Raw genomic sequence first — 26,043 nt, 5'->3', positions numbered from 1 at the left:
ACAACTGTTGGGTCAAGAAGGAACCCCAGAACGGAGCCCCACACAGGCCTAGGAGCCCACGCCTCCTGTCTTTCTCACTCGGAAGTCAATTTTACACAGCATGGTCTAAAGCCCCATGGAGCCCACAAGTCTTTTAAATAATAACTAACTTCTCTTCCCTTGAATAAAATCATCAGCAACAATAGGAGAAGCAAAGTCATTAAAAACGGAAGGAACGTAGTCCCTCTGAGGATGGCTGGTGAATTTGCATGCTGGTGTTCTTTCTACATCCAGCCTATCACCTCAGTTAAATACTTATTGATGATTTATCGGTGGAAAGTTCTTGAACGCTAGCAACATGCTCATTTTCTTGTAAGCTTTAAGTACAAGGAAGAGTTTTAAGTTTGAAAAGTTTTAAGAGTTTAAGTAAAGAGCTTTATAAGACACACATGAAATAGCAACAGCTCCTCATGTATAATAAGCTGCAAATAAGTGAAATTTCTCCAACTCAGCAGCTCCTCGTCTGCAGAAAGCAACACCCACATCAAGTTGCCCAGACTCATTCCTCTTGTTTGCCTTCTCCGTCCCTACTCTGGTCTTCCTAAAGCAGTTTGCAGAAGGCTCCCTACTGCCAGTGGCATCATAAAAATGACAGTGTACTTGGCAAGGGCATGATCTTGGGGTGCTCCTAAAGCTATTGAACTGCAAAAGGGGGTGCCTTTTATTTGCAGAAGCAGCAAAAATGTTCTCCTCCCCAACTCTGCTTTTTCACTTGGGTCTCATGTCAGCTTGTTTGGGGCCTTATCTCCCCAAATCTTTTATTCCACTTAGTGGCCCTCACCTCCCTTCCCTTGCCCATATTAGCTTTTCAAATTCAGCCCAGTGAGTCAGACAGGGAACCCTTCTCCTTCATCTTCTCTCTCTTCACAGCCCCCATGATCTATCACTTCTTTTCTCCACATTGTAATGGAAAAAAAAAGTTTTTGGTCTAGCAATGATTGCAAATAGAAGGGGGATGTGTGTGTGTGTTTGTGTGTGTGTGTGTGCATGCATGCATAACCAAAGCGGTATTCTCATGAGCTGCTAACAGCTCACAGGAGTCAGAGGTCATCGTCAGAAAGGTTTCATGGAAACAAGAAGCTCTCAGGAAGATCTCACTTACCTTACACAATGGCACAGATAATTGTGCATCAGGGTGAAAGGCTAAAGAAAGGTTACTTGCAGCAAAAGGAACCACAAAATTAAGACACAGAAGCATACCTGAGTAGGGCTTGTCTAGTGGAGCAGTGAGAATAGTTAGAATTGGACAGAAATTGCAGCAAGAGGAAGTTGTGCAATGTAAGGGTGGTGGGTGGGACAAAGATGACCTTTGGAAGACAAGTGGCTGATAAGAGATTTGCTGTGGTCCATCTCTAGGGAGCTCTCTGAGGGTTTTAAGCAGATTGTGGCAGTATGACTGCGGTATTCACAACTTGCAAGGGAGCTGGATCCAGCCAGGGAGTGCGCGAGGTGTACTGAACAAGGGAAGAGCATGTCAATGGGTCATCAGGGAGGGAAGAATCTCAGAGAGAAATGCCCAGACTGGACAGTAGTGTGAGGTATTCGTGGTGAACCAGGACGCTCTCCTCCTACAACGTTGCCACTTGATTGGAGTTTCCTTGATTGTGAACTACATTCTTAAGGAAACTTCTATTCCAAAATGAGTTCAAACTGGTTTTGTGCCCTTTCTACACCTACACTCTATCTCATCACTTGTTTTTTCTAGCTGTGTACTACTCAATTCCTTAATAAGTCTCTCCTAGGTCTGCCTCCAGAACCACCAGCTTTGTGTTCCCTGTGTACTCTCTTTGCTGTAAGTCTTGATTTCGCCGTCTCCATGTCCCCTTGGACAGGACAATCCTGTGTTCACTGTTGCCTGGCCCACCCTCTTTGGATAATGATGAGAGGAACTTTTTGCCCGTCTATTGGAGCATCACTGTGTCCAGTCCTGCCTCCCGGGCTTATTTGCCTCTGATATTCCATCATCTTCTCCCCCAACCTAGAAGAGGGAAGGGAAAGAAATTATTTTACTGGAAACTCCAAGGTTCATGAATGATAAACTAAGAATGTAAGCCATTCTCTACAGCAGAAGATGCTACCTGATTCCTGAAATGTCATCTCTTTTTGTAGCAGGACTGTGGTGCATGTTCTTCACCCTTATCACCAAAAGACGCTTAGGGGTCATAGGTGGCAATGTGTCCTCTGCTTCCAGTGTGGAACTCAAGGAATTTCATGGAGTCAGGGCCAGCTGTCTGAAAGGTTGCAATGTCACCCTTTTCAGCTTGGAACCATAATTCCTTGTGCCCAGATAACAGTCCAAAATTTAGGATACGAAGCCAAAGCTGATCTCTAGCTGAAATCAAGGGTGGATATGATAACCAAGAAACAAACGGTTCTGACAAGCACAGCTTTACTCTGAGCATGACTCAAGGGCATCTGGTAGAAAATGAAGAAGGATCTCAGCAGATATTAGGTCTAGGGAGATCCCCTTGGTTGGAGGATGTGTTTTAATATTGTGTGGGCAGCTCTGCTTTGAATGCATCTCTGGATGCACCTACACTCCAAAGCCTTCTGGTGCAAAAGCAGGACTCATAGAGCATATTCCAGGATTTTTTTCCCTGATCCCAGCTGAAAACAGCCATAAAAGAGCCTCCCTTTTTAAATTATGGCTGTGTGTCTGCTGGGGTGGAGAATGGCCCTGGGAGAGAAGAGAAAGCCCATGGAGCAGGTTGTAATTCTACAGGCATATGAAGAGCATTCATTCTGAAGAAGACATTCAATTCAGGAATGTGAATCACACAAGGAAAGTAGACAAATCCCAGCTTTAACAAGTGCTGTTCACCTATCACTACCTTTTCAAGTAAAGATGGTGTATCTATTTGCTAGGGTTTCCATACCACATACCAGGGGTGAGTGGTTTAAGCAAAAGAAATTTATTTGCTCAGAGTTCTGGAGGCTGGAAGTCCAAGATCAGGGTGCCAGCAGGGTTGGTTTTCCTCAGAGACCTCTCTCCTTGGCTTGCCAATGACTGCTGTGCCCTCACGTGGCAGCCCCTCTGTGCGTACCCTTCCCTGGGGGCTTTCTGTGTGTCCAAATTCTCTCTCCTTCTAAGAACACCAGCCATATTGGATTTGAGCCCACCCTATCAGCCTCATTTCACCTCACCCCCTTAAAGGTCCTATCTCTAAACACACTCACATTCTGAGTACTGCAGGTAAGGGCTCCGGCATATGAATTTTGTGAGGTCACAAGGCAGCCCCTAACAGGTTGCCTCAGAGAACCTTTGTTTGAATGTTGATAATCATGATACCTAACATGTTCTGAGCATGACTTACTATGTGCCAGAGACTGTTCTAAGTACTTTGCATGTATTATCACACCTATTATTCACAATTAAAGATTATATAATTATTGATTATAGAGATTATAGATCAATTATAGATGACTAACATCTTCTCTGAAGACTTACTTTGGTGTAATTATATGGCTGTAGTGAACACTATGCCCTGGTCCCTGACCTTGGATGCCTGTGATTCGATGTGACATGGAATAATGGAAGGCTGTTATCCTCATGTTTTGATTGGTAGCAGATCTCCGGAATGTGCAAGGTTTTTTAGTTGTTGTTGTTGTTGTTGTTGATGTTGTTTTGAGACTGTTGCCCAGGCTGAATGCAATGGCACGATCATGGCTCCCTGCAGCCTCTACTTCCGGGGCTCAAGTGATCCTCCCACCTCAGCCTCCCAAGTAGCTGGGTACATGCCACCATATCTAGCTAATTTTTTCTTTCTTTCTTTCTTTCTTTTTTTTTTTTTTTTTTTTTTTGGTAGAAACAGAGTTTCGCCACATTTCCCAGGCTAGTCTAGAACTCCTGGACTCAATCGATTCTCCCACCTCAGCCTCCCAAAATGCTGGGATTACAGGCATGAGACACCATGCCTGACCAAGGCTTCTTTTCTTAATCCATGATCTCCCAGAGTCACATCCAAGTCAGTGATGGAATAATATGAGTGGGAGGACCCAACAGCCTCTTTCAGAGAGTCTTGCCCTGACTGGCACTTCACGTGTCTGAGATTCCTCTTTCGTCCTTTGGCTGACTGAGTCACCAACATTGAGATCTATAGGATGCACCAGCACCTCCTGGAGGGCCCTCAGCAAACCGCTGAGCATTTCTTACAAGCTACACCCCCAGACCAGATCTTCTCACTTAATCCACCTATCGACTCTGTGCTAAAGCTATTTTTATCCCTGTTACAAATAAGGAAACTGAAATTGGCCTGGCCACAGCCATGGGCTCCACCCTTCCGTTGTGTGACCTTGAGCAGCACACCTAGCCTCTCTGGGTGGATCTCACTGGCCTTGCCTGGAAAATAAATGCTGGATCTCATCTCTCCCCTCACTTCTGATGACTCCACTCAGCTCATAAGAGGCATTTCTGCTTATGCCTGGAAGAATCTAACATTCATACACCACCACAATGCTACATTCCATGCCAAGTCACCACTATTCTTGGCCTCCCTATCTCCACCGTCCTTTTTGGGGATCCCAGACTACAGAATCAATAAATGAACCCACTTTCATGAATCCTCCATCCCCACTCCACTGCCCAAAGTCCCTCCTCACCCAGGTAACCTGTAAACACCCATCTGGTTTGCATAAGGGCAAATCTGCCCCCTGGAGTGTGAGTCAAACAGGAACTTCCAGACAAGCTGTCCTGGGGCAGCCCTGGGCCACCTTGCCAGCTCAAAGCAAGAGTGCCACTTGCTTGGGTGAAGAGTGACACTGGGCTTTCTGTCTCTTCTCTGGCCCTGCAGGAGGCTCTGTCGGTGGTGAGCGACGACCAGTCCCTCTTTGACTCAGCATACGGAGCGGCGGCCCATCTCCCCAAGGCCGACATGACTGCCTCGGGGAGTCCTGACTACGGGCAGCCCCACAAGATCAACCCCCTCCCACCGCAGCAGGAGTGGATCAATCAGCCAGTGAGGGTCAACGTCAAGCGGGAGTATGACCACATGAATGGATCCAGGTAAGCTCGCCAGGCCTATGCAGGACTGGAGGAAAGCGCAAAGTCACCAGATCTGCAGTAAGTGGCTTCTGGCACTTACGGTTTTTGCAGCAGATGGAGCTCTGGAGCTGAGCCAGGAAGCCTGTGTCAGTCTCTAGAGAGCTAAGGCAGAGAGGGCCACAGACTGAAGATGGGATGGAGTAGGGCCAGGAAGCCCCCCGGCTCTCTGGGGCCCATGCAGCCCTCAGAGGCCAGGTGAGAGTCAGACCCCAAGCACCTGTGCAGATGCTCATGGAACACTTATTTCTTGTTAATCCCAGGCCCAGGTCCAGTCCTGCTGGGGACAGCTTAGCAATAAGCTACTCTTCCCTGTCCCGTTGAAGATACTTAACCCCTCTGGGCGGGTCTCAGCAGAGCAAAGGTGACCAAACCATTCTTTAGTAAGAGTGGAGAAGGGATGTGGAAGGTAGACGCCTGTGGGGCTCACTGTGTCTGGGAGTGGGTAGGCACCTGGAAAGTGTGCATGAAGGAGGTACAGTACTGGGTCAGTTCAGGCTTTGCCTGTAGAAATGGAGACAGGAGGGTCCAGGGAGAGAAAATCACAGGGTCATGGAGGAGGACAGTGGACAGGCAGCCTCAGTTTCACGTCCTGCCTCTGCCCCTTGGGCAAGTCATCGAAACCCCTCAGAGCCCCAGCTTTCTCCTTTCTCAGGCAGGACTGGGATATTCACTTCCTCATGGCTCCTTACTCTAGCGTTACTCTGATGCTGCAGGGAAAGGACCCGGGATGGTGCCTGAGACACGTTAGGCAAGTGCTCTGTAGTGACAGTGATTGTTATGAGCAAAGACTTGAAAGACAGAGAACATCAGTCTCATTCACAAAATATGAGGTAATCTACTGGGCCAAAGGCACAAAGAGATGAAAATAAAAAGTAAGAGAGGGCCCTGAATGGCAGGCTGAAAACATGTGCCGTTTATTCCACAGCCAGAGGCTGACTTTGAGCACACGTGACATTTAACCTCATGAGAGCAGTGACTTAAGACTAGCAAGCTGACAATCTTTCTGCACAGAGGGTAGGATGGGAGAGTCAGAAAGACAAGTGAAGAAGTTTGTAAAATACCCCAGATAGGAAATAATGAAGTTCTGAACTCAGTGATGGTAGTGATTATGGAAACTGAAAGGACAGATGCATAAGGGAGATAGCAAAGAGATGATTAACAGGGCTTAGGTGAATAAAGTGTGAATGAAGGGGGGTACATGACAGGAAAGAACCAAAGGCGACTAAAGCCTGCACATTTTAAAGGCTGGTGCTGTGAGCAGCTGCAGAAAGGTGGCACAGGAAATGCTTTAGGATGGGATGTCAACGTTCTCTTTGAGATTCCTTGTGAGCAATCAGTAGAACATCCAGATAAAAATTCTACTAGGCTTTGGGAACTGAAGCTCAGATAATCTTTCAGGCCTGGAATTTAGGTTTGGGCACCATCTCTAAGGAGTTTGAACTGTGAAAGTGGATGAAGTCACCGAGGAAACCAGTCTGGATTGAAGGGAGAGAAGGGAATGAGCGTGGTTGGGAGGGAGAACTCCAGAGCAGCCCGTGGCCTCAGACCTGCCTGTGGGAACTCCCAGCCCTACCACATTTCAACCCCACTAACCAAAACCAGCGACTGGGATCTCAGCCACCTTTCCAGATCCTGGGATTTCAGGAAGGCTCAGAGGTTCTGAGCCCGCAGCCCCTCAGATAAGTCTCTCTCCAGAGGTAATTCTGATGGTGCCGGAGTTCCTAACAGTCGAAGGACATGGTGTGTTGAACATTTTCCCATATTATCTTACCACTTGTTCCCCACGACTGTTCTACAAAGTAGTTACTGTAACTTCATTGTTACACAGGAAGGCAAGTGGGGCTTTCAGGGGAGAGTGCTTTGTCTGAGGATTTAGGGGAGGCAAAGCTGGAGCCCGAACCCAGGCATGTGGTTCCAGCCCCATGTGCCATCCGTTAGGCACCTTTCTGCTCCCTCTGCTCGTGTGTCGTGCTTTTGCACCACTGCCTCATTCCTGTCAATGCCCACCCAGTGGGGAGGCCCATTCTATGATGCCTCCTAAATGGGGCCCTTCCACAAGGAGCTCCCAATGCTTGTTGAAGATCCAGATCCCACTGTTGGAGATTTTTTTTTTTTTTTTTTTTTTTTTGAGATAGAGTCTCACACTGTTGCCCAGGCTGGAGTGCAATGGCTCAGTCTTGACTCACTACAACCTCCGCCTCCCAGGTTCAAGCAATTCTCCTGCCTCAGTCTCCTGAATGTCTGGGATTACAGGCACATGGCACCACACCTGGCTAATTTTTGTATTTTCAGTAGAGACGGGGTTTTACTATGTTGGCCCGGCTGGTCTTGAACTCCTGACCTCGTGATCCGCCCGTCTCAGCCTCCCAAAGTGCTGGGATTGCAGGCGTGAGCCACTGCGCCCGGCTTTGTTGGAGATTCTCTGGCCTGTTGTAACCTGAATCTGCCCACTCCTTACCTCCACTGTCCCTGCCTGGTGCAAGCCAGCAGCACCTCTCCTAGGCTTCTGCAGGGGCATCCTGCTCTCCCCACTTCCTCCTGCCTTCCTGAAGTCTGTTCTCCGGACAGCAAGCAGCCAGAACCACGCTTTCCTCATTTGTAACCCTGTTGCTCAAAACTCTTTAATGGCTTATGACAAAATGCAAAGCCCTTACCATGGCCCCACCATCCCTCCGACATCCTCTCTACTGCCCCCTCCATCCCACTTCTTCCCTCCACGCCAGCATCATGAGACTCTAGCTGCTGCTCCTAGACCTCCTGCTTCAGAATCTCTTCCCCTGGACTCCTTCCTTCTGGAACATTCCTACTCCATCTAGTCATATGACTCTCTCCCTCACGAGTTTTGGGTTTCTCTACCTGAACCTCACCTTTTCAGAGGCCTCCCCTGGCCACCTGATTGAAACCAGTGCCTCCTCACTCTTTATTCTGTTTAGCGTGTCCTAGTTCTTATCACCTCCATCACTGACATGTGAGCAGGGCCTGAAACGGTAGGTGCTCAATAAATTGTCGTCAGATAAATAACTGAATGAACACATGGCTGAGCAGACTCAAAAGAGAAGGTGCTTGTTTAAGGTTAGGACACAGACCCAGGTCTGCTGACTCAGCCCCTGCAATGCTGAGCCTGCATTGATGCATGGGCTTCTGAGTTCCGCCTTCATGCTCACTGGAGACCCGGGGGTATTTGTGTCTCTGGTGGGAAGGAAGTATGCCGCTCACCACTCCCTCCCCTGCTCCCAGAGAATGCTCAAGCACTCCAGGATACTGATCCTGGGCCAAGAGGGCCCAAGGAAACTGATTTTCGGAACCCACTTGCCAGCTCATACCTGGCTCCAGTTACACCAAAAGCCAGCTGGAGAGGGCCTGTGTGAATATTCCAGTGAACAGACAGGATATTTCCCTGGCTTTGGCTACATAGAGCAGCAGCCTCTGCTTTCGATTTGCTTGTCTTGACCCAGACCATCAGCAGGTAACAAAGTAGGTTCAGAAAGACTGATGTCTTCTCACCCACCCTAGGCAAGCAGAGATAATCCTGTGGACTCTCAGAGCCAAGCAGCTTAGGCACGGCTATCGCCAGCACACCACAAATATTCCCTAAGGGCTCACATGAAAGCTGGACTAGTGGCTAGCAGGAAGCAAGGAGTTTTAGAAAAATGTCATTGCTTACAGTGGAACCATGTCAGACCCTGTCATTTAATTATGCAAAAAGCAATGACAGAATGAAATAAATGCCAGGCTCTTTAAATCTCTCATCTGGAACACCGTGCGTCTCCTATCCTCTGAGTATTACTGATAATGACAGTTTGTTACTTACATATGATTTGGTTGTTTGCAGTGGTCTAATTTGCCATAACACAAAAAGATAGGAGAGGATGTTGTAATGATTCTGAACTTCAGATGAGAAAACCAAGGCAGGGCATACAATTTGAGATCACTTGGCTCACGGGCTAGACCTGTGCTGTTCAATGCAGCAGCCACTAGCCACAGGTTGCTACTGAGCACTTGAAATACGGTTAGTTGAAAATTGAGATGTGCTCTAAATATAAGCCGCATACTAGATTTAGAAGACTTACTATGGAAAAAGTGTAAAGTATCCCATTGATTATTGATTATGCTGAAATGATCATCTTTTGGCTATATTGAGTTAACATCTTAATATACTTTAATATATTATTAAAATTCATTTCATCGTTTTGTTTTCTTTTAAAAATCTGCCTACTAATAAATTTAAAATTATGTAGCTTGGCTGGGCGTGGTGGCTCATACCTGTAATCCCAGCACTTTGGGAGGCTGAGGTGGGAGGATCACCTGAGGTCGGGAGTTCAAGACCAGCCTGGCCAACATGGTGAAACCCTGCCTCTACTGAAAATACAAAATTAGCTAGGCATGCCTGCAATCCCAGCTACTCGGGAGGCTGAGGCAGAAGAATTGCTTGAACCCGGGAGACAGAGGTTGCGGTGAGCCGAGATTGTGCCACTGGACTCCAGCCTGGGTAACAAGAGCGAAACACCATCTCATTAAAAAAAAAAAAAAAAAAAAAAAAAAATTATGTATCTCGCACATGTGGCTCCCATTCTACTTCTATTGGACAGTCCTGGGCCACAGTGTTCTGGACTGTTCTGTGATTCACAGTGCATTTTTTCTGTGTTCCTTGACAGCATGGGCTTCTGAGTTATATCTTCATGCTCACTGGAGACCCATTGGCATTTGTGTCTCTGGTGGGAAGGAGGTGTGCGGTGCGCCTGAAGCTACCATGCCCACTTGCTTTTCACCCCAATAACAAACCCTCTGGCCCAGGGGCACAGAGTCAAGTGCAGAGACTGAGGTCTGAGGATCTCAGACAGGTGGCTTTCCCATGTTGAGGGAGTTTTGTGCTCTCTTCCTTCATATCTTCCTGTTGTGGTTGACTCTGTTAGGTTGGGCTGCCTTGAAACGGTATGGCCCATAGGTTCTCTTTCGCATGTAGACTTCAGCAACTTGATCCAAGCTGTGGTCTGCAAATAACTCTCAGCTGCATCCTGTCTCAACCACAGGGATTGGGGAAAACATCCCGTGAAGAAAAGAATATCAGTTTATAGAGGGAAATGCAAGACTTGCCTTGTGAGCCTGGCGATCAGGACCAGAGTTCAGCGCTAACCTGTCTTGACACTCCCTGGCCTGGCCCCCAGGGTCTGGATGCCCTGGACAGCTAGAGACTCACATTCCACACAGAGAAGGATCAGCCCCTGTTCCATGGAACTTGTGCCTCTCTGGCTGTGAGGCCCCTTTCTAAACTCCTGTGTTCTGAACCTTGCAGTATGAGACATGTCACACATAACCTGGCGGGGGAGGCATACACAGGATCCTGGAAAAGTTCGCAGCATCTACTGTGTATGGAGATGAAAACAGCTAGTGGATTAGGGCGATGGCTTTATCATGGGTGATGCTTTTTCTTTTCTTACAATTTGCTTTTAAGTTATTGCATCTCCTTTTCAAAAACAAAAGAGTCACATCTATGTCCTACAGATATCCTAAAGGCAATACAGATTGTTTAATTTTTGCACAGGGTGCATACTATGCAGGAATCACATGCCACGGGTCCTAATGCAACCATGTGACTTAGGTAGCCCTTGAGGTCTCACTTTGGCTGTGTGAACATCAGGTATCCTTTGACAGTGAGCCTGGGCTCAGATTTGCAGGTCTGATGATATGCCCAAGTTCAGTTGCTCTGAGTTGACTAGGAAGGGAGAGAAGATCTTTTTATAGTCTAAAGAGGTAATCTTCGGGAGAAATCTTTGAAATCTCCCTTCATCCAAACACCCAAGATTTCACACCTTGTTTTAAATTGCCTAACAGATTGCAAAAGTTTTTTGGAAACCAGTAGCAACGTTCACAGAACACACACAAACAGAACTCGAGGAGTAAAGAGCTATGACCAGCGGTGGAAATGAAGGACAAGGGCGACCCTGCCCTCGGCAGCTTTGCTGTGGCCTCTGTTGCCCTGAGATGGAGATGTGCTGAGTTATTACACCCTTGGGGCCACCGCCACCTCCCTGCTCTATTGTGGCAGCCCTAGGCTCTCTTGTCACCTGTCCCAGTGCTATCAGCTGCCAGGGGGCCCCAGCCCCATGCTAGCTGTAAATGCAGGTCTTAATACAAATTAGCAGCAGTGCAGGCAGGCTGAATGGCAAAACCTCGTCCCGCGCTCCCCCTCCCGCTTGTTTTCATCAAGCCCTCTTCACAGGCACCAGCTGCCTCATTAAAGAGCAGCCTTTTATGCTGGGCTTCACCTGTACCCACCCTGAGTGGCAGCCGTGGAGCCCCATGGCCGCACGCAGGGCTTGCGCTGGCTGGAGGAGGCACGGTGCTTGGGAGCTGCAAGAATGGAGAGAGGTCTGGCAGGCGAGCTTGCGAGGTATGGCTTTCCTTCTTTCTCTCCCTGAGCAGTGGGAGGAGGGCCAGCTGGGCAAGTGTGGGGAACCAGGATGGTGCCAGCCCTTCTCCCTAAGGACACCGGCCTACAGGTCCTAGTGCAGAAGCCTGGCACCGAGGACAGGGCCTTTTTCCAGAGGAGAAACACCCTAGCAGGCGAGGGGCCAAAGTGATCACCTGTCCAGCTGGGGAGCAGGTGTGTGCACAGGGCCGGGGGGAGGGAGAGAGGAGGAGGGAAGCGGAACTGGGAGAACGTCTATGGGTCAGTGAATGAGGAGGTTCTGCTCAGGGAATGAGTGACCGCGGCCACCCCAGCAAGAGAGCCCCCCTCCTCCTCTGCGTCCACTTTCCCTTCGTCTAGGTGTCCATGGCTCCTCTCCTTACAAGGTCATATGTTAGGCAGGTTTGGGGAAATGTTTCTTTCAGCTTTTCACATTTATTTTCCTCCATCCCTGGCACCTGGGACCAGCCCTGCCACCTGTGCCTACTGTACATGGCCATAACCCTAAAGGCTCATTCCGTTTCAGTGAGTCCTGAGGTGCTGACTTCTCTGCACAGCAAGAGGTCAGTTTTTAACTCAGAAATCCCCAGGGGCCCGGCTGACGTGGAAGAGAATTTTTCCAAAAATCGTCTCTCCACTGTCCACAAAGGGGAGGAGCCCGTGGAGTGTGCCCTCCTGTCCCACCATCCCCTGCCCCCTGCTGTCGTTCTCCTTCCCAAAAGACCCCTGCCCGGGCCCTCTGCCCTCTTGCTCTGGGCGTCCTCCAAGGGAAGAGCATGCAGTGTGGAGCCACCTCTCCCACAGAGGCCGCCCGCCAGTGAAAACCTTGCTACTTGGTTGCCGGCCAACTGAATCCTTCAAACTTCTGCAGCACGTGGACTGTTTCACAACTGACAAGGATGCAGGGAAAGGCTGCCAGGCCGTGCGTGTGAGTGTGTGTGTGTGTAATGTGTATGCATGTGTGTGCAATAGCTATGCGTGTGTGTGCAGATGAAGTGTACGTGTGTGTGTGCACGTTCTCTGTGTTGAAATGTGTGCTTCCATGTGGTGAAGTATGTGTGTTCCGTGTTGGAATGTGTACAGTGCATGTCTGTGCATGTGTGTTGAAGTGTGTGCATGCATGGAAGTATGCATCTGTGTGCACATGTGTTCTCTATTGACGTGTGTGCATGCATGTGGGTGGAGTTTTGTGCACATGTGTTCTGTGTTGGAGTGTGTGTGCACATGTGCATGCATGTGTGGGAGTGTGTGCCTGCAGTTAGCCCCAGGGCGGGTGAGGCGACCCAGTGCACTCCAGCCGGAGCTCAGCTCAGATGCAGGCACCAGGGTCTGACTGGGACTGCTTCATCTCAGGCCAGGTCCTTCCGCAGCCGAAGCCAAAAGGCCAAACGCTGGTGAAAAGCCCTGATGTGCTACTGCCTCCCCTCCACTGCCATGGGGATGTTAAACCTTCAGCATTCTGGGACTCTGACGGCTGGTTCTTGGTTCTCTGCCTGGAAAAACAGTAGGCGAATAGTAAAACCTTAAATTCTAACATGTGTGAGTTATACATCTTATTTTCATTTTCAGCCCATGTTCCCTCTATAAGACATCAGGAAAAAATTACCATCTGACTTCTAATATCTCAGTGGAGCATTTATCTCCCAGCTATGATAAGTGATCTTCAATATTTTTTTCCTTTCAGATTAAGAAACAAATTCATTTAATTTTCTTTATTGAATGTGCTCAGGCCTCCCCGCCCTGCCTGGGTCTCAGGAAGCCCTGGGCTGATCTCCCTTCTTCCGGGTTAGTGACTGCCGTCCCTGCTTGTGGGATGGGTGGGTCCCTATCTGGCATGGCCCTGCTCCTCAAGGCCTCGCTGTGGTCCATTCCTGCCCCTGGCAGGGGATGGAGAACAGTGGCCAGGCCTTTGGAACGTCCGGAGAGGTTATGCAGCCTAGAGTTGGAAAGCTGTAATCTGAACCTTATCTGAACTCCTTGGTCTGAAGGCCTGGTTTGGAGCTTTTGACAGAACTGGCTGTCTCCCAGGCTGCCAGAACCGATGCTTCCTGCTCAGTATAACGGCGGTTACAGCTTCTCCTTGGCCTTCCCATCATCTCCGTTGGTCCTGCTGCTGCTGGAGTGGCTGAGCAGCGGGCACTGGGTGTGACAGAGTGGCACCTCCCCCAAGTATGCTGGAGGTGTGTGATGCTGGGCTGGGGGGCATGCAGACTGTGTTTGCCAGCCTGCTTTAGGACACCAGGTGGCCATGGGTGGGACGTCACCCCTCCAGACAGCTGTCCAATCACCAGTGCTGCAAAATACCAGGTGCTGATCAAGTTCTATAGTTCTAGGCTAAGTTGGATGATCTGCTTTCTCCCTTGTGAATGTCCATACTGCTCCATGGTGAGCTTGGGGTCAGGGCTGCAAAATGCCACAGGGCCACCACCTCTCCATCAGGTGGAAGTTCCTGGATTCCATTCCTTCTCCAAGTAGCAACCAGCTCTTTTGCATGTGTGCTTGATAGTGAAGCTTAACACAGAAGACCTGAGTCCTGTTTCCACCTTGACTAGCTGTGTGACTCTGAGCCAGACAGCCCTGTCTCGATTTCATTAACCATGAAAAGGAGACAGTAACCCTTGCTGTGCCTATCTTGGGGGTTTATTGGGAAATTCGAATATAACAGTGTATGAGAAATGCATTAAACTTCTCTAGGTACAATAGAAATCACTCACTGAGAAAGCATTTGCTGCTCACCTCCTATGTAAGAATATTAGGGTTAAACAAAGAGTGATGACCATCCTCTCAAGAACTCAGCAGTCAGGAGGCACAGGCCAAGCTAAGAATCAGGCAGTGTGACAAGTCCTTATAACCAAGGCGGGCACCAAGTGCTGGGGGACTGTGGGGAAGGCGCGTCCTGGGAGCATGGACTAGGTTGCCTGGCAGTGAGGCTAAAAATGTAAGCTGCAGTCAGACAGGGAGGGCTGCGATGCCACACAAAGAAGCTCAGACCTTGGTCTGAGGGCACTAAGGCGCTGCCAGAAGTTTTTACGTACTGTAATTATAGGACTGGGCTGGGATTTGAAGGAAACTCTGGTGGCAGCATGGAGGATAGACAGAGGGCATCATCATCGTCACGGCACCAACTGCGGCTGGGCAATGGCTCCATGGTCGTCATCGGAGCCCTGGGGCTTATGATTCGGAGGCTGGGGCGAGCTGCCCTGTCAGTGCTGACCGCCCCTGGGCTTTGTCTCTTCTCACTGTAGGGAGTCTCCGGTGGACTGCAGCGTGAGCAAATGCAGCAAGCTGGTGGGTGGAGGCGAGTCCAACCCCATGAACTACAACAGCTATATGGACGAGAAGAATGGCCCCCCTCCTCCCAACATGACCACCAATGAGAGGAGAGTCATCGTCCCTGCAGGTAATTCGGGAACCAGGCTGCCTGGGCGCCATTCACTTCCCCACTCTCTTCGGGGCAGGGAGCATCTAAACCTTTATCTGATTACTCTATTCCCTATGGAATTGCAAAATGGAGAAAGCTGCACACGGGCCGGGAGTGGTGGCTCACGCCTCTAATCCCAGCACTTTGAGAGGCTGAGACGGGTGAATCACTTGTCAGGAGTTCAAGACCAGACCAGCCTAGCCAACATGATGAAACCTCATCTCTATTAAAAAAAAAAAAAAAAAAAAAAAAATTAGCCAGGCATGGTAGTGGACGCCTGTAATCCCAGCTACTCAGGAGGCTGAGGCAGGAGACTCGCTTTAACCAGGAAGGCAGAGGTTACAGGGAGCCAAGATCGCACCACTGCACTCCAGCCTGGGTGATGGAGTGAGACTCTGTCTCAAAAAAAAAAAAAAAAAAAAAAAAAAAAAGGCCACACATTTTACCTTACTTCCTAGCTGCCCCCTAAGGCAGTATCCCAGATGTCACCTGATGTGTGGATGCTAGAAGCTCCACCCTTAAGCAGACCACATCACAAACTCTACATCAACGGCCTGGTCCTCAAGGATGGGCTACTCAGAAAGCAGAGGCAAAGCCGCCTCCACCCAAAGGAATCCTGTGAGCTCTGGATGTGGGCATCCCTGTCTGTGAGGAGGGCAGCTGCAGAGGCCTGTCCTTCCCTCCAGGCTTGTACTTCCCGGCATCTGCCGGGTTCTACCTTTCCAAAATTGCAGCCAGTTCTTTCAGTTTTAAAATAGAAAGAACTATATTTAACTAATGGAGCGCCTTAACATGTGTGCCACAAGTTATATCATCAGGTAAAAATAGCTTCTTTTTCCCTAGGTATTGGTGCTGTTGGTCCCAGAAAATAAAATCATTGTTCAGGCCTTCAGTCCATTGGCTGGACACTCCACCCCAGCTAGCACCAGCAAGCTCAGCCGCCTGCACAAACAGGGTGTTTAAAAACTGCCACGTGTAGAACTGGTGCCAGGTAGAAGGAGCAAGGACGTCCAAATCTTAAGCAAAGTGGATTACAGGGCAGAGACTAAATCTGATCTTACCAAAATAACTTTACCAGAGAGGCAAAACTCCTTCCATTTGTAAAAATGTAAATGTAGTTGCATCTGAAGTCAAAGGTTAGACATCTCTTTGAGGCAGCCCGAAGGCATCTGCTTGTAGGTCTAAAGGCAGAAGTTTTAAGGGACGCCTCCTGCCTTGGCCCACGGTGTTTGTTTCTCCTGGGAAGTTGCATCTCACTGTACCCCGGGATTACAGCTGCCTCCCTGTGCTCTGGGCCACATTCAAGAAGGTGTGAGCAAGAGTGAGGCAGGAGAGGGGTGGGGCCTACAGGAATTTCTCCGTACCCTTTAGGACTTAGAAACGACTCCTACAGCAATTCTAAGCTTGCTCTTTCACAAGCATCTGACCTAACAAAGGAAGAGGAAGAATCACTTCCATTTAGTGAGTGCTTTCTAGGTGCCAGGCACCATGCAAATTGCTTTATCTCCATGGCATTACTTAAACCACCTGTCACAGGAGACCAGCTAGTGATGTTTAGCCCAGGTGTGTCGTCTCCCTCCTCACCGAAAGCAAACAATGAAACCGTATCAGAACTCACAGGTGGGAATCTCTTTGTACACCCCAAAGCAAAGCTGAGCCTCGCTGGGTCTTCACTCAAACGGTTTCAAACTCCCCTGCTTCAGCCAAACAGCTCCCAGCCTGGGAGGGAAAGCTTGTGGGACTGAAGGGTTGGGGGATCTGAGATTGTCTTTGAACCAACCTTTGGCACCATCTCATTTTGGTGGTCATTTTTGGGAAGGAATCTGGGAAATGGGCAGAAGTGACCGGACTGCTACGTCAGCCCTCCAGACCTGCAGTCAGTGTTGAAATGCTTTCGAAAGGAATAGCAAAAGCTCAGGCTTCAGTGAGCCAAGTTACCTATAGCAGTGATGGTGAAAATAGCACAAATTCATGTCAAATGATTTTCAAAGCACTTCATGTAATGAATTCTCAGGCTATGGATTTACTTCTTTATTTTAGCTCCAGCTAGGTCTTTTAGATCGTCACACATTTTGGCTTCCTCCAGGCCAGGCTGTGGACATGAGGAGAAGTCTCATTTGGGCAAGTCCACAAATCAAGGCAATAAAATATTAGTGGAATAACTGATTGAATTTATGGTGGGATTTAAAGACAAGTATAAATGTAGGGCCTAGTTAATCACTAGCTCCATGTTCAGATGGGAAGAAACTAGGACTAAATCATCCAGGAAATAACATTTGGAAGAGTTTAGCATGATCCAGAGTTGAAGATTTATAATTCATTGTGCTGTAGAGGGAGAGAAATAACATTGTTGCAGAGCCCAAAGCAAGGGAGGAAATAATAAAATAAATAAAATATATGGCGTAAAATTGAACTTGAGGCCTTGGATACTAAAAGTGAGGAACCGGGAGAAGCGAAGAATGAAATAATATGCTACATAATCCAACTTCCCCTAGGATATGTTTCTCTAGAATTCTGAAAAGGTGCAAAATTATTTCCATTTGCCAATGATCCTTGCCTAATTGCTTCTGGAGAGTAAAAGAGCAAGAAATGTATCTGAGAGAGAGGAATACATACTTGCAGAATGACGCTTTAGAGGGGCTCTGCTTTGTGGCATCAGAGCAGTGTAACTCACAGGCGAGGTAAAGCGGGATGGTGAGAAGAGGAAAGGGGCTTTGCGGGGGACCCACCTCTTCAACTTAGTGAAGTCCTGTGATGGTTTCTATTGGAACCCCAGCCCAGATACTTACCAGAGATGGGGCTTTGGGCAAATGACTTAACCTTTTAAGACTCCACAATTCGTCTGTAAAATGGGGATATTAAAAGAATTCCTTGGTAAGTACAAATAGGGCTCACGGAGCCGGTGGCATGTAGCACCCACCATCTGAACCGTCACTGCTCACGGGGCATTAGGTTGTTGGAATGACATTCAGCAGCAGGCTGTGACCTGTGAACCCAAACTCTCCTAACTCTTCCCCTTTGCTAGCTCCTCCACCTCCAGCACAATACAGCCGCAACTCTCATGCATGGGCAGGGCCTGGGCACTTTGCAAAGCAGACTAGGGCCCTTTCACCCAGATTCTCACCCATAAAACCAAGGTGGGATGGAGAGCCCAAGGCCAGCTGGCACATGCTTGTGTAAAAGTGCTGGGAAACTTGCCTCTGGCTGCCCAGCTGTGAAGTGTGAGCCTTGCTTCTTTCCCCACGTCCACTCCTAGTCATTCAATCCTGGTTCCCAGCTTTGCCAAGAGCCTTCACAGACACTGTAGAATGAGAGGGTGAGTTGGTTGAGGGATAGCACAGATATTCCTGCCTAATAAATATGTTAAATCAAACAGGCTCATTAGAAGCCGGAGGCTGATGGCTGACTCACAATAAAATGCCGAGTCTCTCCTCCTCCAGGAAGTCTTCCATGACTCTCCAAATTTTCACGATTCCCTTCCGCTTATGAGTCCTCAAACCACCGCCACACAATCCATTGCTTAGTAGTGGTGTGCTTGCCTACCGGTTCATGGGAATGAGTATTTCTTGAAGGCAAGCGTCATGTCGTTTTATTCTATGATGAGGATATTTAAGGTGTTTATTGGACCTACTAACAATTGGTTGCCAAGTGAAGAGATGGGTTTCAGACTGTGATAAGTGATAAAAGAGTTCTGCCTACTGTGAACCTGCTGGAACTCATCACTTGTGCTGAAAGTGCAACATCCCCAACACACACACACAGACACACACACGCAGACACACACACACAGACACACACACACACACACATTGAGAAGGAGAAGGAGGTATGAGTGTCCTACCACAGAGATGGCCTCAGTGGTTACCTTACCTGTGTTCACTCAAGAGCTAAAAGGTTCTCCCCGATGCCATCTCTCATCTTTGGGTATTTAAACATCTAAAAAATGTTTTGGGGATGTCCTGGTAGAAATTTCAACACAGCTGTGCTCAAAAGGAGAAAATCTAGATTGGGTTTCTGTTCAGGACTAACACCACTGGGTTTTCAACTGCACAGATGGAATTGCAGTAAAAGCCTCTCTCCCTGTTTCTTTTCTGTGGCCATCTGAGGGATCCGTGTTCTTTCATGAAATCACTAATATTCTTAAAATACAGATGGTTCCCCTTTCCAGAGCCATTGGTCCTGGGGTCTGTGAAATTATGTTTATTTTCATTTTGATGCCACCATTTCTCAGGCAAAGGTTTCAACTGCTCTCCAAAACTTTAAAGAGTGCTCTGTCAGGCTACGTAGCGAGGCAGCTAAGCACCTCCCTGGAGTGCTAAGTGGTTCAGGCAGCGCCAGATGCCATGGAGCCAGATGGGTGTTCCAGGGGGACCATCTGGAAGGGAGCTTTCCCAGAGAGAGAGAAGGGAGAGAAAGAGGGACAAGGGTTGAGGGAGGATGCCTAGGCTTTCAGGGAGCCTCTACCTACCTGCAGCCCTTGCTAATAACATCTTCTCCTCTGCAGACCCTACACTGTGGACACAGGAGCATGTGAGGCAGTGGCTGGAATGGGCCATAAAGGAGTACGGCTTGATGGAGATCGACACATCCTTTTTCCAGAACATGGATGGCAAGGAACTGTGTAAAATGAACAAGGAGGACTTCCTCCGCGCCACCACCCTCTACAACACGGAAGTGCTGTTGTCACACCTCAGTTACCTCAGGGAAAGTAAGTGCCACCCAAGCGCCCGGGGCTGGGAGGAAGCTTGGCAAGGCCTGCTCGTTTCCCATGGAGCCAACCCAGGGAAAGGAAGTCAGTGCTGCCCGTTCATGTTGGGCAGATGCTGCGGAAGCAGCACTGTGGGGCCTGTAGCACTGCCAAGGTCACGTGGGCTCCTATAGACCCTGCGAGGGGCAGACCCAATCCTGAAGTGTCAAAGGAAGTAAAACGAGGAACGGAGAAAAATAGAGAGCTGTGACCTGGAGGGCGTCTGCCAGAGGCTGGTTACACTCTTCCCGTGAGACTGCCTTTCCAGAAACTATTCCAGTTTGAAAATAGATAGAGATGGGTGGTGCCCTGGCTGGTGTTCTCCTAAGTGATTATTTAAAATTCCTCCAGGAAACTCTAGATTCAAGGCTTTTGGATTTAAGGTTTTGAAAATAATTTACATATTAGCTTCCTCTTAATCTTGGGATACTCTGGCACTCCCTAACCCCATTTGACAGGGCTGCTATCTGCACACTTCCTTGATAAGGAAGAGCAGTCAAAGCTGCAGGTGTGTTAGGATCTGGAGACTTTCTTCCGGTACAGCTAAGAGAAGGAAAAGAGCTTTGGAAAGGGTGAGCTTAAGAAAGCAAGCGGGCAGTTTGAGATTTATCTAATATGAGGTACTCTAATACCAAGTGCCCATCTAGCACCAAGTGCCCATCATTCTGATACGAATTTCATTTGATATGAAATATACACAGAGCAAAAGAATGGAATTATTTTAGTCCCACTGGTAACCTCAGCCTTAACACTTTGCTGGAAATCCAGGCCAGGTGGTATATCAGTGCTACCCCTAAGTATGGAAGGATTGTCCTGGGGCCCGAAAAGATGGTGCTAGGATGACAGGAACACAGGTATGGGCTCGCACTATGTAAGAGCATTCTAACAGCCCTGTGCAAAGACAGACAGGGCAGCCTTGAGATGCTATTTGTTGTGAATGGCCAAGGTAGCTGGGAGTCTTGCAGGAGTTTGGCTTTGGGCAGGGGATTGATGATTTTAAGCCCCCTTCACAAGTTGAGATCCTTAGACAGCACCTCTGGGACCTGCTTTTCCTGGACTGGCTGGCTCTGGGTTGGTGAGCTCTGTTTGCTCTCCATCATTCGGTGGACCTTTAACTCCCCGTCTTTGGAATCCACTGTCCCCTTCAGCTGCAGTGTTCCTCATGGGGCAGGGGCAACATGTGCTGGCTGGAGAAATGAAAAATCAAAAAAATGCCTTTGGAAGTTTCCACTGGTGCCTCTGTGCTCTCTGGTCACCTTTCTGAGGCGTCTGGTAACCAGTGCGAGAAAGTAGATGATGCAGTATATGTTAGGCCCAGAGCAATTACCTCATGTCTGAGTCTTGCTGTAACATGAGGTCAGCCCAAGAAACAATTTCAAACACGGGGACAATTTTCCACCCAGTTTTTCAGAGCTTTGGATAATTAGCATTTTCTAATTCATATTTTCGGCTTTTAACTGTTTGCGGAATTTTTAAAAATAAGGATCTTTGAACAGAGTCCCACAGTGATCTAGGCAGGCCAGGGTGGGTGCATGGAGGTGAAGCAAGAGAAGGAGAGACCAGCAAAGCAACCTGATTCCAGCAGGAGTTCGCAGGAACGCTGAGCCCTTTCTTTCATGTGCAAGAGTAGAGAGGACAACAGTAGCATAGACAGCATGCTCTGAACTGTTAGTTAAATGGTCCAGTGCTTTGAGACTCCTTGGTGGATGCCCTCGTTGGTAGAATGTTCAAGGCATTCTCTCCATGTGGGGAAAGCCCATTCATGCCATATGACCCCCGGGCCCTAACCAGTCCATAAACAGCCCAAGTCCCCCTAGTATTTCCTGCCACCAAACCATGGAAGCACAGATGCTGAAGTGAGACAAATGCCCGAGAAGGTGGTCACTGGTAGAGAGACCTTCTATTGGAGAAGAGCAGATAACAAGGTTGAAGTGGAGGTGCAGAGGATGGCATTTTGGGGGATATAGCATGGCAAGAAAAAGTGAATCGCTTCTTTCTTTTTAAGAATGTTTATAGACAGAAAATGCCCCCAAATCAATAAAAATGTTAGGTTTCCAAAAGGGACTTATTAGTGGAGCATATTTCCAGAGCGGAGACGAGGTGGAATCCAGCTTGTATACTGAAGACATTTGAACATGCAGGGTGGATATCCAGAGTTTAAGATGGTGGCTAACAGCAGCACATCCACACGGTGGGAAGTAGTTGTTCTGCCGTTAAAATGATTATCGGGAAACACCATGAGAAGTGCTTAGGATACAATGTTGGGTGGAAAAGCTCATTATAAAGTGGTCTGTGCACTGATAGAAAAGCCATGTCTGCCTGCGAAAGCAAAAAATTAAAATAGTTGTGTTAAATTAAAAAAAAAAAAAAAACTTGCCCCAACATAGTATTGAAATATACTTTTGAGGAACCTAGACTTAAAATGATCCACTGTCAGGGAAAAGGCTTTTAGATTCATGCTGCTTTTTAATTGGTGTCTACCTTGGGGTTCCAGCCTTGGGGACCCTATAGCGTGAGGTGGTGGCTGGCTGCTAAGCGCCTGCAGGAGGCTATGTGCTGGCGATCGTGTCTGCTCTGTCTCTGCTCTGGATTGCTGGGAACTCCCAGTGACAACCAGCACTTTAAACCCTTTTAAAGCCTTCAAACACTTTATTGTTTTTCCAGACTGACTTCCAGTGGATGTTTTGTGCTTAGGAGGAAGGCCAGTGCTTGTGGAGGGTTTGAGGCCATGAGTCAAGGCAAGAGGAGAGGGTGCTGATTCTTTGTGCTTTGTCATCTTGTCCTTTTGTTGGAGAGGAAGGTGGGGCTCAGATATTTCCACCTTAGCAAGAGATGGAAGGAAAATAGCTGAGATCCTTCACGCCGGTGGAGGAAGTGCTGCCGGGTGAAGGAAAGTTGATAGAGCAGAACTGGGGACCTGAGCCTGTGGCTGGTTGGAAGTCAGTAGACTCCAAGTTGGTGGCACTTCTCTGATCTAATCTTTCTGGGTTTTAGTAGAAAGTCTAGAAAAAGGAAAACTTCATAGGATAAGAAACTTTGGCATCAAATTTACATTTTCACAAAAGGTGCTTGACTATTTATTCTGGTGGTCTGGGAGGGGAGCTAGACGTTTACATTTTAAATGCAAACATATTTTCCAGGGTGGAGAAGAAATAGCAGTTTCCTAAGCCCCTACAGACCCTGTCTGATGGCCAGGCATGCTAGGGAGGTGTTTGTTCTTCACACCTGGGTGTGTCAGCTGTGCCAGAGGAGCTGTGTTGCACGCCCCCCACCCTCCACCCCCCCATCCCCGGTCACAGGAAATGCAAGGAGGACTATGATGATGGGGTGGCCACGGTCCTTGCGGTCATTCCCATGGGTCCTGGGAAACTCCAGGGTTTACACCCTGTCAATCCCAGCACTTTGGGAGGCCGAGGTGGGTGGATCACCTGAGGCCAGGAGTTTGAGACCAGCCTGGCCAACGTGGTGAAACCTGGTCTCTACTAAACATACAAAAATCAGCCAGCCGTGGTGGTGGGCTCCTGTAATCTCAGCTACTCGGGAAGCTAAGGCAGGAGAATCGCTTGTATCCGGGACTGGGAGGCTGCAGTGAGCTGAGATCGCACCACTGCATTCTGGCCTGGGCGACAGAGGGAGGCTCTGTCTTCAAAGAAGCAAAGGTTGCCCCCTTGTGGACGACTATCTACAGCACCCATTTTAAAGCTGAAACCACTGAGGCCCAGACAGCTTCAGAAGTTGGTTCAAAGGCGTCCAGCCAGTTGAGAGAGCACCTGGTGTCTAAGACTCAGGCGTCTGGAGTCCCAGTCCTTGGCCTTGCGCTGCCGACGTCCCCCCGGCCCTGGAGACAGCAAGCCAGCCTGCGCCACACAGGCAAGGCAGCCTCACTCCCGGCCTTCCACGTGGACAGCCCGGGCACTTCCCCCACGGCATTTTCTGTTGTCATTTGGACCAAGAGATAAATGCTTTCCAAAAACTTTCCTGTGGCCTCCTGGAAGAAGGCCGATTAAGCCAAAGCTATCACCACGCTAACTTTGTCCTTCTCTTGGCCGGACTGTCGGCCCCACCAGTATCTCTCCCAGACACACCCGCTGTGGCAGAGGAGCCTTCGCAGCAGCAGCTGCGGGAACGAGATTTCTCCCTTCTCCTGCCAAGGCGGGGACGGACCTCCAAGAACCGGAGGGCGCGGGGCCGGCAGTTCAGGCGCAGGGCCGCTGGGGGGAGTTTGCGCATGTCTGGGAGCCCCGAGGCTGCTGGGGAGGAGGGGAGGCAGGAAGAAAAAGAGCCTTTTTCAAATTTTACAAACAAGTTGGTTTTGTATGTCTATCTGGGTCTGACCTGGAAAAAATACTAAGAAACTGCGTCTTCAAACAGTGGCTTTTCAAAAGAATGAAATATACTGTGCGACGGGGAGACCACAGAAAAGGTGCCTATCTTGATTCCCATTTTTAATTTAAACTTTAATGGAAAACACATTTTGCGTTTTGTGGTCTTTCTACCTGCAGCCTCAGATGGTCGGGCAGAGGTTTTGAGTCTGGGCAATTAAGCTGGTGCAATCTTATCACTTCCAGGCCGGGGTTTGACCGGTGAAGGAGAACGGAATTCCAGCTGAACAAAAGGTCAGGTTTCCCTGGACTCAGTAGTCAGCCAGGATTGTTGTTTAAAGAGCCCGGAGCCTTACACCCTCCCGCTCCGGCACCCTCAGCCAGAGCTATTGATGTAGCAGTGCAGCCCAGAGAAAAGGGAGACCTGGATTCAATAGGCTGGCTGTGAGGGGGCACTGGTGAATTCTGTGGTCACAGTGAGGCAGGAGACAAAGGCTTTGGCACTGGGACTCTTGTGTCCCCTGGCCCAGGTGTCCCCGATGAAAAGCAGGTTAGGTTGGGGGAATGTGAAGCAGCAGAAACCGTGATTGTTGGGGTTCTACCCCACACCTGCAAAGCCTCACACTGCTCACTCCCCTCTCCTTTCAGATCCAGGTACTGTCTCTCGCACCAGATGGACTCAAACATAGAATGGAAAATGATCTTTTCCCCATGCTTGCAGTTTGGGAAGGCCATTCTATTCTCAGCAGGAACTACTTATGCTTTTTAGAGCAAAAATGCCCCAATAAATAGATATACGTACATGCATACACATCCATATGCAAATATGTACATACAAACACACATACAGAAACTTACAAATAACCAAGTAGGCAAATCTTGTACTTCAGTTTGAACTGAAGTATAACACAGAAGTGCAAAAATCATTAAGTGCGCTACTTGAGGCGTTATCGTGAGGTGAATCCACTCACTCACATAAGCACCTCCCAGGTCAAGGAGTAGAATTTCAGCCCCCTGTACCCTCTCTCCACCCCACGACCACTTCCTCCCCAAAACTAACCACCACCCTGCCTCCCTGCCCCATAGGTGAGGTTTGCCTGTTTCTACGATTTAGTCTGGAGGCGGTGGGGTCTGTCGGACTGAGGACAGGTTTTGTGGACAGACCAGGATGGGGGTCCTGCCTCCTGCAGTCTCTGACTGTGTGATCCTCGGAAAATGATATGACTTCACTGACTGTTGCTCCTCTCATCTGTAAAAAGAAATAAGGGAATGCTGGCTCTGCGTGGCTTATGCAAGGATTAAGTAAGAGAATAGATGGAAAGCGTCTGGCACACTGTGCATGTTCTGGGAGCGCATTGCATCCCCCCGCTTCATCGTGGCCTGTTTACCCTGAGGTGCTGGTATCAGGAAGGACGGGGAGCTCAGCAGCACAGGCCTGTGGCAGTGTCAGGCCAGAAAGAGCCTCGAGAGCAAGAGAAAGCAGTCCAAAGCCGCAGAGAGGGAGGCCGGGCTCCAGGAGGACCTGCCTGCATCGGAACAAGTTCCTTAAGAAAACAGAGCCTGGGGAACTGATGAAGTAGAAATCGGAGAAGAGGAGGGAATCTGGGTCCCCTGGGTGAGAGGCCAGATGCCCCCAACCAGCCCCTGCTCGGGGAAGGCAGCCTCTCCTTCTAGGAGTGAAACTTGAACCAAGAACAGTCTTTAGGGCAAAATCCTCTTCCTAGGTTGCCATGAAATATGTATTTCATGCAAGCTTTGGAGAGGTCAAATGACCCTTTCTCTTGGCTTTCTGGGAGTTTCCTGTGGAATTCACGTGTGCCCGAAGAAGAACTTGCACCAAGGGGGAAATGTAATAACTGTGGTTTATCTAAGGTTCGTGCTTTCGGCTACATCTGCACTAATGACTCAGGCAGTTTGCTCCTCCGAGACCATCAGTTTTCTGTATTTGCTCCAGCAGTGAGGTTTCAGCCTGAGGGAGAGAACACCAGGGACAGAGAGGCAAGCATTCTTGGTCCTGCTTCTGGGATTTCTTTGTATTCCCTCGGAACGTTTGGTTCCATTTCT

The 26,043-nt window shown here is 48.8% G+C and overlaps 1 protein-coding gene across 2 annotated transcripts in view; it reads left to right on the top strand.

The window, feature by feature from the left end:
* The window catches only part of FLI1 (Fli-1 proto-oncogene, ETS transcription factor), a 119,479-nt gene that overhangs the window by 59,750 nt on the left and 33,686 nt on the right, over positions 1-26,043 (top strand). For both annotated transcript variants that reach the window (XM_010353029.2, XM_030918461.1), the window contains exons 2-4: positions 4,830-5,041; positions 14,735-14,889; positions 19,415-19,618. In XM_010353029.2, coding sequence (XP_010351331.1) covers positions 4,830-5,041; positions 14,735-14,889; positions 19,415-19,618 — 571 coding nt within the window. The remainder of the gene's footprint in view (positions 1-4,829; positions 5,042-14,734; positions 14,890-19,414; positions 19,619-26,043) is intronic.

Source organism: Rhinopithecus roxellana, chromosome 15 (assembly GCF_007565055.1).
Source record: "Rhinopithecus roxellana isolate Shanxi Qingling chromosome 15, ASM756505v1, whole genome shotgun sequence".
NCBI classification, from domain to species: Eukaryota; Metazoa; Chordata; class Mammalia; order Primates; family Cercopithecidae; genus Rhinopithecus; species Rhinopithecus roxellana.
The sequence above is the reverse complement of the archived record's forward strand: the minus strand, read 5'-3'. Positions and strand labels throughout refer to the sequence as shown.